At 41.4% G+C, this 12,304-nt stretch overlaps 1 protein-coding gene and 2 non-coding genes across 3 annotated transcripts; 2 read left to right on the plus strand and 1 right to left on the minus strand.

The window, feature by feature from the left end:
• Positions 666-2,513, minus strand: LOC8066115 (UPF0481 protein At3g47200). The gene has a single exon (XM_002444903.2). It carries the CDS (start codon positions 2,425-2,427, stop codon positions 895-897), a length of 1,533 nt encoding a protein of 510 aa, XP_002444948.2. The 5' UTR covers positions 2,428-2,513; the 3' UTR covers positions 666-894.
• TRNAI-AAU lies at positions 5,243-5,316 on the plus strand. Its single transcript has one exon. It is a non-coding gene; the product is annotated as a tRNA-Ile (tRNA).
• Positions 9,320-9,400, plus strand: TRNAL-CAG. Its single transcript has one exon. It is a non-coding gene; the product is annotated as a tRNA-Leu (tRNA).

Raw genomic sequence — 12,304 nt, forward strand, 5'->3', positions numbered from 1 at the left:
GTATCTTAGCATTGCCCATGACCGGTATTTTAGTGGTAGTCCCCAACTATGACATGGCTCACGAGTGGTGTATGAACTATGTTTAATAAACTCCCATTGTAGTATGATGTGAATCTAGGTGTTGCTGAACTTATGTTGTAGGACTTTGAATGCATGTGCTTCTTCTATAAGATGTTAAACTTGTGTGAATTATGTGTGTCTCTATGTGACATGATCCTAGATGACATGTAATTTCTAGGGTGCCCGGCTAGGCTAGAGTGTACTGAACTTTCTCACTTCTCAATACAAAAATACACAACTCTCTTGCGTATTCGAGAAAAAAGACATGATCCTCGATGAAGTCTACCCAGCTAGTGGATTAGCATGGATGGTGCTACCAGGAACAACCAGGTTAGCTAGATTAAGTTAAGTGTGAGGCAAGGATGGCAGTTCGATATAACTTAGTCTAGTTAATTGGAGGGTCCTTTCCTTGCATACGGTCACTTTAGTGTAAATTTTAGCTAGAATTGGTGTAAAAAATTCTGGTGTGGATTATAAATATATTTTTACCTGATTTGTACAACATCTTTAATCTGGCACGTGGAACTCCTATAAAACTCTTAAATCTTTTCTTATAACATGCTCACAAATTAAGGTGCAGGAGTGGTCCTTGCATCAGTAGACAATAAAAACACGGTTATTCTTATTTTCGAACCACACGATTAGAATCGAACTTTTGCTACATGTGTATTGTAAACACATGCATGCATTGCGTGTTCGATGTGTATATTGTAAACAAAAAAAAAAGAAGAAAAATATGCATGCACGAGTGGCAATCATGAACAATGCATGGTTCTATAGGCTGAAGCTTATAGTACCATACAACAACATTATATGAATATATCATAGGCAGCATTAGCAATGGCGCTGGAGTGAGAGAAGGGTCTTAAAGATGCCGATGAGGACGCCGGTGACAGACAGGAAGGCGGCGATGAACTTGTAGTTATTGTAGACGAACTTGTAGACTTTGATCCTCACCGACCTGTAGCGCTTGTACGAGTCGATCTCCTCCAGGGCGGCGAAGTAGCGGCGGCCGAAGCGCAGGTGCTGGCCGAGCCCCTTGAAGAACCCCAGCGCCTGCTTGTTGCTCAGGGCGCCGTGCACCAGGCCCCGCCGCCGGAGCTCGTGCACGTCCTCCTTCCTGTCCATGAGCATCGCCAGCACCGACAGGTACGAGCTCACCACGAAGCCGTCCGTGTCGTCCCTCGCCGCGCCGGCGGTGCTCGCCTCCAGCGCCGCCATGTTCACGAGCCAGCACGCGGTGACGTCGCTCAGGAACACCGGCGACAGCGACAGCTTGCCGTACAGGCAGCACCGCTGGAGGCTCATGTCCCCGAACCAGGCCTCCGTGCTCGGCGTCAGGACGACGCCCATCTCCGCGAGCTCCACGGCGCTGCTCGACCACGACGACGACACGCCCCTGTAGTTCTTCGCCTGAGCAGGCATGCAGCTCATCTGAGTGAACCTGAGGAGACCGAGGAGATGCGGCGGCGGCGGCGGCTTGTGCTGTTCGGTGCTGCTGCTGCCGACGCCGCGGCTTTCTTCATCGGTTTTGGCCAGCGCCGTCGTCGTCGGGATGCATGATCCACAGTGCATCCCCCGGCGGCAGCAGCGGCGGCCATCATCCTTGGGCTTCTTCTTCATCCTTCCCTTCCAGGGGAGGAACTTGTCGCCCATCCCGACGACGAACCCGCGCACGTCGACGAACATGAACTCGGCGAGCGCGTCGAGCACCAGCCATGGGATCTGGTTCTCGAGCAGGAAGATGTCCTTCTGAATACTGGGCCCCGTGGACAGCGTCATCCGGTTCTGAAGCACGGGTGGCGTCGCGTCGTCGTCGTCGGCGTCACCGCCGGCGACCATGTACTGCAGCAGGAAGCAGCCGTCGAGGAACATCATGGCCGCGAACTGGGCGTCGCCGAGGCCCACCACCGCTGGGTCGTCGGCGTCGTAGCAGCCCCGGGCGGCGCCCGCGACGGAGCGCACCTTCTCGTACACCTGATCGGTGGAGCGGCCCGAGGCCCGGCAGAGGTAGTACGCCGCCGCGAGCTTCACCTCCTCCATCTTTTGCAGGTGCGGCGCGCCGTGGTGGTACGGGCCGATGGCCACCACGCTCGGGACGACGTAGCGACCGTTGTCGCCGCCGATTCCTCGCAGGCTGCCGGGGAACCGGTGGATCTTGGTCTCCACCTCGGAGAAATCGGCCTCCAGCCTCGCCGTCGTCGTGGCCATCCTCTCGGCAATGGCGGGAAGGTTGTCGTCGATGACGAGTATCGTTCTTGTGTTAGTGTCCATGGCGCCGCCTGCTGGAGGATTGGATTGATGGGAAACTGGGGAACACGGGTAATAACACGGAACAGTCATTTCGAATTCGACGTTGTCATGCATGCACTGATTGATGCACGTAAGCTAAGCTAGCTAGCTTAATTATATGCATGCAGCTAGCATGCATGGTTTCACTAGAGTCCAACAGCTGTCAGATACTCAGAGTGATGGCTGAGCATGCATGCATGCATTGTTCTTTATCACTAGAGGATAGGATCCCTTGCTTGCCTAGACTGGTTGCCTAACTCTGATTCCAAGCATGCAAGCGTCATTGTGAGACCTCGATCGGTTCATCTTCATCAGCATGCCCGGCTGGCCCTACGTACTGGTCTTTTTTAACACGCACACACACATGCGTTTCTAGAACTGATAAAGAGTAAAGTCCATCAGCTGTCCCTAAAACTTGTTCGGATGTGTCATCCCGGTCCTTAAACTCGCAAAATGACCGTTTAGGTACCTAAACTTGTTCGGTTGTGTCATCCTGGTCCCTAAACTTAAAAATCTCCCATATAGGTCATCAAACTTGTTCAGTTGTGTCATCCCGGTCCCTAAACTTGTTTTTAAGTCTTATCTGGGTCAAAACAGGACGAATCTAAAAACTCTATATTGAAAAATAATTCATAACTTTTTCATATGAACTCAAATGAAGATAAACTTTATATCAAAATTGTAGGCAGCAACATGATCTACAACTTTGCAGTTGAAAAGTTTTTAAATTAAAATCGTTTAGGTTCCCAAAATATTTTTTATAAGTTTATAGATTTTAAAATTTAAAATTAAATTTTATAACACTAAACGACTTCAAATAAAAAACTTTTCAACTACAAAGTTGTAGATTGTGCTGAGGACTATAACTTTGGTATAAAATTTGTCTTCATTTGAGTTCATATGAAAAAGTTATGAATTATTTTTTGATATAGAGTTGTTAGATCGCTTTGTTTTGATCCAGATGAGATTCAAAACCAAGCTTAGAGACCGAGATGACACAACTGAACAACTTTGAGGATCTAAACGGATGATTTCTAAGTTTAGGGACCGGGATGACACAATTGAACAAGTTTAGGGACCGAGATGACACAGATGAACAAGTTTGAGGACCTAAACAATCGATTTGTGAGTTTCGGAACCGGGATGACACGACAGCACAAATTTAGGGATCGGTGGTGGACTTTACTCACTGATAAAAGTGTTGAAATGGAAGCATCGACAAGACGTGGTGTTCAGGTATCTGAAAGCTTAGCATCGGTCACCCGTCTGACTTCTCGGCAACGGCAGGGAGCGAGGATGCCTGCCTTGACCTCGCGCGGTGCGTGACAACGACCTGGGACACCCATATTATTCCTTGGTACCTCAGTAATATATGCTCACATTATCACGACGCAATATATGTGAATCATCTCGTTTGTGTAAGGTACCTCAGTAATAATGTGAACTTGCAAGCTTATAGGAAAATGTTCTATACAACATTAGTATCGAAAAGTACAAAGGCGTGTGAGCTTAGTTCTTCATGGAGAACTAACTTTATTAGCTCTTCTTCTTACTCAATAAAATGTTCTATAAGCTAGAAATTTTAACACTATTGGAGCTATCCTAGAACTCTTTTTTCGAAGTCATTACTGCTGAAGTTGTGGTTTCTTTTTTCTTTTTTTTTTGCGAGGAAAAGTTGTGGTTTCCTGTCACAGGACAAATTAGGGTACTTTTTTTTAAACAAATTAGGGTACTGTTAATGGCAAATCTTGCTGTTGTATATAAATTAAGGTTGCTCACGCAAAAGGTTGCTCGCGCAAATAGCACGGATACTCAGGTTTTTATTTTATTTTATTTTATTTATTTATTTATTTATTTATTTATTACTTGACAATATTTCTTGTAAATAGCTCCGTTTGTTTTGACTATCGTGGAGTACCTCTTCTCATTTTTCTTTGTTTCCAACGGTGCTTGTAGAGGTGAAAAGGCCGTTCAACTGATGCTGATGTATAGGTATGGTCTTATGGCTGGATTTTTTTGTCTTTTAGTTGTACTTTTTTGTGTTTGTATTCACTTAAAGAGCATCTCCAACCGTCCCCCTTTCCTCACCTCCAATGAGAAAAAAAAAACTATTATTTTGGAGATCTTGTAGCTCTAGTAGTTTCCTAAACCCAACCCCACAATAAGAAAAAAGAAATTCTCACTCCCTCGAATCATAGCCTCTCACCCTCAAATAAAGGGGAGACCTATCCTCTCCTAATCCACTATTTTTCTCATTGGGGATGTTCGGTTAGGGAGAAGACTTTTTAAACCCCAATCCACTATTTTAGGGGTTGGAGTTTTCTCCTACCGCTGGAGATGGGTCTTTTGGTTGGAGCCTTGGAACCAGGCAATGTGGCCAAGCATACATCTTCACCTACGATATCCACAAACCACTTCCAAACCAAACAAACTTAGCTTAATCTATGTTCAATACATGTCCAACTAATTTCTTACCTAGTTATGGCTTGATTGGATTTTCTTGGTAGCATGTGGGTGGAAATCTAATTCATTTAGGGCAGTCGTAAAGCTAAAATCACATTTAGTTTCTATTGCTATTAATTTATGTAGACACTAATAATGTAGAAATTATGTTTCCAATAGACAGTTTTCATAGAATAATTTTTTATCTAATTATGCATCTTCTCTCTTCACCATCTACCTAATACATCTCTTTATGTCTTGATTTTTTTTGTAGACATGGTTTCTTATTAAAAAAAATTCTCGTCTCTTCTTTAATTGAAGTGTGACGGCATCATTTTACTTAGTTGACACTCTAGTTAATGAATTAAAACCCATCTAGTTTCGGTTGGAATACATCAGTTCATATGATGATCACTAAAGTAACATTTTCTGCTTCTAAAATCCAAGTGGCCTATTAGCTCAGTTGGTTAGAGCGTCGTGCTAATAACGCGAAGGTCGCAGGTTCGAGACCTGCATGGGCCAGAAAAACCTTTTTCTTTTGCCCTCTATTTACTCTATTTTATACCACGTTGACAGCCCCTTTGTTTTCCCCCTCTATTTACTTTCTCTTTTTTAACCATGTTGACTACTTTATTTACCCTCTATTTTGTACTACTGTTTTTCCTCTATTTTACTTTTATTTTTTTAACCACACCCCCCTTTGTTTACTTTCGGTTTTTTTCTTGTTTCTTCGCCCTCTATTTACTCTATTTTATACCACGTTGACTGCTTTCTCTTTTTTAACCATGTTGACTACTTTATTTACCCTCTATTTTGTACTACTGTTTTTTCCTCCATTTTACTTTTATTTTTTTAACCACACCCCCCTTTGTTTACTTTCGGTTTTTTTCTTGTTTCTTCTGTGTACTCTTTTTTTCTATTTCCTATGTGTACTTTCTATTTTGTACAATATTCTCATTGTTTACTTTCTGTTTTCCATTTCCTTTACATTATTCATTTCGTTATCGCGGAGTGAATAGAAAATGCTATTTGCTCATGCCATATTAAAAAACCTAAAAAAGATTAACGAAGATCACCTTAAAACGGTGAGCACTAAGTGGCTGCCTTGCTCGTTTAACTGATAATCCATGGCAGAAAGTACTGTTGGCTGATTTATTGTGAGAGAAAAACACTATAGGATGACTAACAGATTTGACTGATAGGCTCAAGCGAAACAGGCTCTGAAAAGTGTTTTATGCCTATTTTCTCTGCTACTATGTAATCATTTTTTTCTTTGTTTACCTTTTGCTTTGCACTACTGTTACCTCTACTATATTGGATAATTATATATTATTCGGCCTACCTCTTAGATGGGCCATTTTATTTTTTTCTGTTTCTTTTTTTATTTTAGTTTTCTTCTACTTTATTTTACTGCTAGATAATTATAGATTTATCCTCTCTCTGCCCTATAATAAAAGGGATTCAAGCGACTTTAAAATAAGAAGACTAACAAAAAACTACTTTGTCCCTCACTAATTAGGATGAAGGGAATAGCTCAGTTGTTATTTTCTTAATTAATGTTGGTTGTGTTAGGTGATACTAAAAGTTTAGGGATTGAGGACATAGAATATCTTGTATTTATGTACATATTTTGAACTTTTGATCTTCTATATCACAGGATGGAGCGGTATTTGAGATACTGATTTACAGTGTTGATGTCATGGAGAAGTCAATGTGTTCATGTTTTTTTTTACCGTGTGTTTGGTTGGGGGTTGAGTGAGTTGGGTTGGATCCAACCCAGTTTTTGGGGACGGAGTCAACCCATCCAGTGTTTGGTTGCACTTCTGCTTTTGGGGATGGAGCCAACCCATTTTAGTGTTTGGTTGAAGGATTGGGGACAGAGCGGCTCCATCCAGTGTTTGGATGAAGGAATTCAGTGTTTGGTGGGAGCTAACCCGGTTGGAGCGGCTCCGTCCGCCAGATTTTGAGGGACGGGTCCAACCCGCATCTGAGAGGAATATTCCACCCTGGAGCCAACCCAACCCTCCCATCCTCCAACCAAACAGCCACGAGAATGGGTTCGCTCCGACCCAGCTCGCTCCGCTCTCCAACCAAACACACGGTTAGAAAATTGGAGGGGTTTACACCCCTACAGAGAATAATTATAATTAAAAAAGTAGTCTTACAAAAAGAGAAGCTAACAAAGCTAAAGAGAGCAAAAGTAGAACAAAAAGGGGTCAATTAAGAGACTCAAAAGGAAATAAAGAAGAGCAGTAATAGGACTACACAAAGGAGAGCTAACAGAGATTTGCTATCCATACATTTAAACTCGGGGGTGTAACTGTTCTTTGCCCGTAGAAGTAGCAATTCAGATTCATCTATAAAGTTTTACTTTGCCATTAGAAGGGACGGGGCCACCTGACGGAAGATTAAGTCATTCCTTGCTTTCTAAATCGTCCAACACATAATAACGATAATAATTTTCATGAAGAACGGAACCTGCAACTGAGTTCTAAAACTCTGTACGCTCTCAAAAGGGTCTAGAGAATGGTCCACCTGAATGTTACATAAGGTTTTTTTTCCATTTTCTTTTGTTTACTTTCTAATTTGTATTGTTGTTTTCTCTACTATACAAGGTAATTATATATTATTTTACCTACCTACCTGCATGAGCCATTTTATTGTTTTTCATTTGCTTTCTTTTTTCATTTTAATGTTTTCCACTACTGTTTTCCTTCTAGGTAATTACATATTATGTTTGACATATCAATTTACATTACATTGCTTCTATCATGGAGAAGTTAATCAATTTATTCATAGTAGAGAATTGAACTTCAGGTTTTACCGTATCGAGCAAGTGTTATCGATCTGCTCATGCAAAAGGCACTTCAGACTCCATCTGACATAAGCGCAAATACTCTCTAGATGGCACTACTTCTACAACAACTATGAACTGCATTCTGAATTTTCATTGGATTGAATTCTTGTCAATCTAGAGCGACACAGTTCAAGAACTACAATCACCTAGCTTAACTATGAAAATTTAAATTATAGCCAAAGCTAAGCAACTTTAAACTTAAAGTTATAATTAGTTAGGAATCAAAGGCCTTGTCTACAATGCAAACGTTAGAATTGGTTTGGGAGGCATTGCCAATTATAGCAAGTGAAGCACTCTAAAACTTAAATAGTATTGGTTGGGGTGTGCCAGGCCTTGCCAATAGTGCAACGACTAAGCGACACTTGAGAATCCTAGTAGCAAGCTACTATAATGGATTCTCCCCCACAAAAAATAAATTTAATATCATTGTAAGACAATGTCTCACATATCAGATATTAAACTGATAAGAACAGATACTACACTTGATCTTAGCCAAAAGGCCGAGAAAGGTATGATTTTGCTGGATGACCTAGGTCGCCTTATATAGTGAGTCTACGCCTCCATGCTTCTTGGTTAGGTGAGCTGGTACTAAACAGATGAGCCGGCTGCAAGCTCCATGGCGGCCATATGTAATGGGCCTTCTCTACTTAATTAGGCTCACTAATCCTCCAAAAAATACTAGTTAGGCCCGCCGGTAGGACTTGTCGAAGCCTCCTAACGCATCTAGTTAGGCTTGCTTTTCTTTTCTTTTCTTTTGCCAAGTAGTATTCTATATGAATTACTATTATATATATTCAATAAACTAATGATTTTACCATTAATTGACATAAACATTCAAGAAACTCTTTTGGCAAAAAAAAAACATTCAATAAACTCTCAAGTTGGTAAGGACGGAACCTCACTTAAACAGGCCGTAATAGCATGTGCATATTTGCTACTACACCTAATACTGAAAGGTGGAATTTTATTTCTCTAAATTTTGATCATCTCACTCTTCTTCCCTTCCCGTCCATGTGTCCCTCCACTCATTCGGTTTTACTAAGAATGGTGGAACATGAGGAATTAGAAATTAGAGTTCTAACTGGTTTGTTATCCCATCCTTGATTTGAACTTAGGCTAGTCTCAGTGGAGGTTTCACCAGGATGTCATGCACATTTATTAGAGCGCTATGTCAGCAAAACTGCACTTTTTGCATGAAACGAAGAGGAGAGAGAAGGAAGTAGTTTCACCATGGTGAAACTCCGCTGGCGTTGTTTCCCACGCGGTGAAACAGGATGAAATCCCCACTGAAGACTAAATCGTTTCACCATCTTGCATGTGATCCAATCATTTTACAGTAATTAAATGTTTTGCCCAGTCTAGGAAACATCAAGGTGAAACTCATGCATTGTGGAGGTTGTTTCATTGTTCGTTTCATTGATGCTCTGTCAGCAGATTTGTTTTGGAAACAGTGCATTGAAATGGGCCAATGAGACTGTCCTTATGACTCACACTCATATGAGGAATTAGATATTAGAATTCTAACTGGTTTGTTATCCCATGCTTGATTTGAACATAATTGAGTTAGACTCTAAAATATTTGAACATATGAGGCAGAGTTGTAGATCTTGTTGCAGCACAGAGGCAGGTAATAGATTAATAAGGAAACATTATAGTCCAAACACAAATGTCAAGATGGCCGAGTTGGTCTAAGGCGCCAGTTTCAGGTACTGGTCCGAAAGGGCATGGGTTCGAATCCCATTCTTGACATTTTTAATCTGCATTCTTTGCTGAATGGACATGTTTTTTTTTTTCCAAATTCAGTGAAGGCCAGCTTTCTTTGCTTAATGCATGGTCAAACCTTTTCTTTATATAAAAAGCTTACTTGGCATGGGTTCGAATCCCATTCTTGACATGTTTTTTTTTTCAGTTTTCAGTATAGGTCTGCATTCTTTGCTGAATGGACATGTTTTCTGTTTTTCACTGAAGGTCAGCTTTCTTTGCTTAATGCATGGTCAAACCTTTTCTTTATATATTCAATAGCAATATATAAAAAACTTACTTTATTTAATATGTTTTGTGGGTGGAAACACATATGCTTGGACTTGGTAGAAGTTCAAACTTATGTATCTTCCAGAAATTATACATAGAAGTACAGCAGTTTTCTTTCGTGAGTCTTGACACACACTCACGTATTGTTTAGTTCGTAAAATGAAAATTTTTAGGTGTCATATCGAATGTGTCGAAAGGACGTCGAGAGAGGTTTTTAGATACTAATAAAAAATAAATTACATAGCTTGCCTGAAAACTGCAAGACGAATTTATTAAATCTAATTAATTCATCATTAGCATATGTGGGTTATTGTAGCAATTATAGTTAATCATAGACTAATTAAGCTTAAAAGATTCGTCTCGCGATTTACAACCAAATTGTGTAATTAGGTTTTTTGTCTATATTTAATGTTTTATGCATGTGTCTAAAGATTTGATAGAATTTATGAAAAGTTTTTGGATGGGGAATAAACAGGGCCTCAGCACACTCGTGGGAGCTACCCAAGTACTGTCCTGTCCGGGAAATCAACAGACAAACATGTCATAGACATCAGACATGCACTGATGCAATGTTGCCCAAGGAGCAAGGATCATACTGCCATGTGAGCCAACCTATCACATGCATTCCTTTGTATTAGACTGTCATGTGGGGCAACCTTTGGGAAAGAGAAGAGCTACAAAAAGGAGCATCGAACAAATTAATCAGAAAATAGTACTCGGGTAGAAAGCTGGTATCTGAGATCATTCTGTGATCCTCTGTTTCTACTCACGTAGTCGGCTTGATCTCACCAGCGGCTGCGGGTTGTGACAAAACATTGAGCTCGAAGTAGTTACAGCTCTAACCATAAACCATGCAGTCAGAACAACGAAGAACAACGCTTACTGGCGTACTTGCATCCTGTCTTGTGTGGATATATTCGTACGTACAGAACATAGTTGCCACTGCTTGGCAAACAAAAGGAAAAAAAAAAGAACAAGCTTACTTGCGTTCTGTCTTGTGTGGGAAAGCGGAATTCCGCTTTGCCTTGATCAAACTTCAAATGAAGGGAAGTTAGGGAAGAATGCACAAAATCGACAGCTTGAAATGAATAAAAACTCTGCTTTCTTTCAATTGACTATTTCAGCAGATCGTCTAAAAGGTGGATGCTCATTGCAGAACGCCAGAACCAGCCCCAGGCCCGGAATTTCTTGAACTGTTTATGTGCCTTCTTGGCAAATCGGATGTAGGACCTGATCTTGGCTTGTACAGCTATATGTTCATCTCTCTTTTTTCTCGAACACGCAGGAAACTGTGCGTCAATGTATTAAGATAGCAGAAACAATCCGATTACAAGTCGAATCTATGGCATGGTTAGTTCCCCTTTGAAGATATGCTCTCCTTTACTGAGTGCCAACTGCATGTCGAGGATGGTTTCCTTGAGCTCAGAGAAGATCTCTTGCATATCATTGCAGAAATCAAGAACGGCAAGTGTGATTGCTCAAGCTCTTGCTCCACTGTTTTCCTCTGCTGCGTAACATGGCTGCAGGTTAAGCACACAAGCTCACTGACACTGATCGTGCTGTACACTTCCCTCAAGCTTTCTCAAACTATTGCACGTCGTCCAAATGATCTAAGAAGGCAAAGAGATTGCTGTCTTTCAAGCTCTGCAGACTGCAGCTGTTCCTCGACATCCATCCATGTCACTGGAGCAAGGGCTCGAAGGCACACTAGCAGATCTGAGGTGGCAACCAAGCTATGGTTGTAGTGGAAACTGTACTGCTTTGTTTTCCCTAGAAATGACAGAGAAGGACATATGAAGAGAAGCTGCTCCAAGATGTGTTCTTGGCTATGGTTTTGCCTCTATATATAACGATACAAGCTGGTGAAGAAAGTGACGTTGCTGACCTTGTAGACAACAAGAATCAAATCGATAATGCTGTGTCGTGCTCCTGCAACGAAACTAGATGATACCCTTTTTTTTGGTTGGCTTGATCAGCTTGAGAGGCATCTCTAACTGCAGTGGAGCTTATGATCCACATGTGATGTCTAGGTCAGAAGCGGCAAACTCATCTGCACGAGTGTGTACTTTAATGTCTTATTGAGATTGTGAGATCGGTGAGTAATCTTGCATCCAGAGTAAAATAGACGGGAGGAACAGTTGACTTCACAATTCATGTGAAAGCATTGCTGGCCTCCTTGGCCTGCCTGCTCTACTTACAACATTCAGAATCTGAATTCTGAATCGCATCATCATGTTCCAAGTATTGGCAACAAGAATCAGCACGGCAGCTCACTCCAGTGCTGGTTGCTGTCATATTCCATGTGTGTTATTCCATCTTCCTGAAACCGGGTTTTTTTTTTCTTTGGGAACTGGCAAGCTATTAGTTCTTGAGAGCAAGATCAAGTTTACAAGGATCTTGTGCCTGCTGTTGAGCCACATCCCATGTGAATACTAACAGTGGGCATCTCATTGTAATTTTCAAATACAAACATGAACTACTAATCTTTAGATAAATTACTTTGACATGATCAAGCTTCAAATGAAACTCCCACTTTCTTGTGACTGATTAACTGTTTACCTGTTATCCATGTCAAGTTATATGAAAATTAAGAAAGATACCACAAAAATTGACAGCACCAGA

The sequence above is a fragment of the Sorghum bicolor genome, chromosome 7 (genome assembly GCF_000003195.3).
Source record: "Sorghum bicolor cultivar BTx623 chromosome 7, Sorghum_bicolor_NCBIv3, whole genome shotgun sequence".
Lineage (NCBI taxonomy): Eukaryota > Viridiplantae > Streptophyta > Magnoliopsida > Poales > Poaceae > Sorghum > Sorghum bicolor.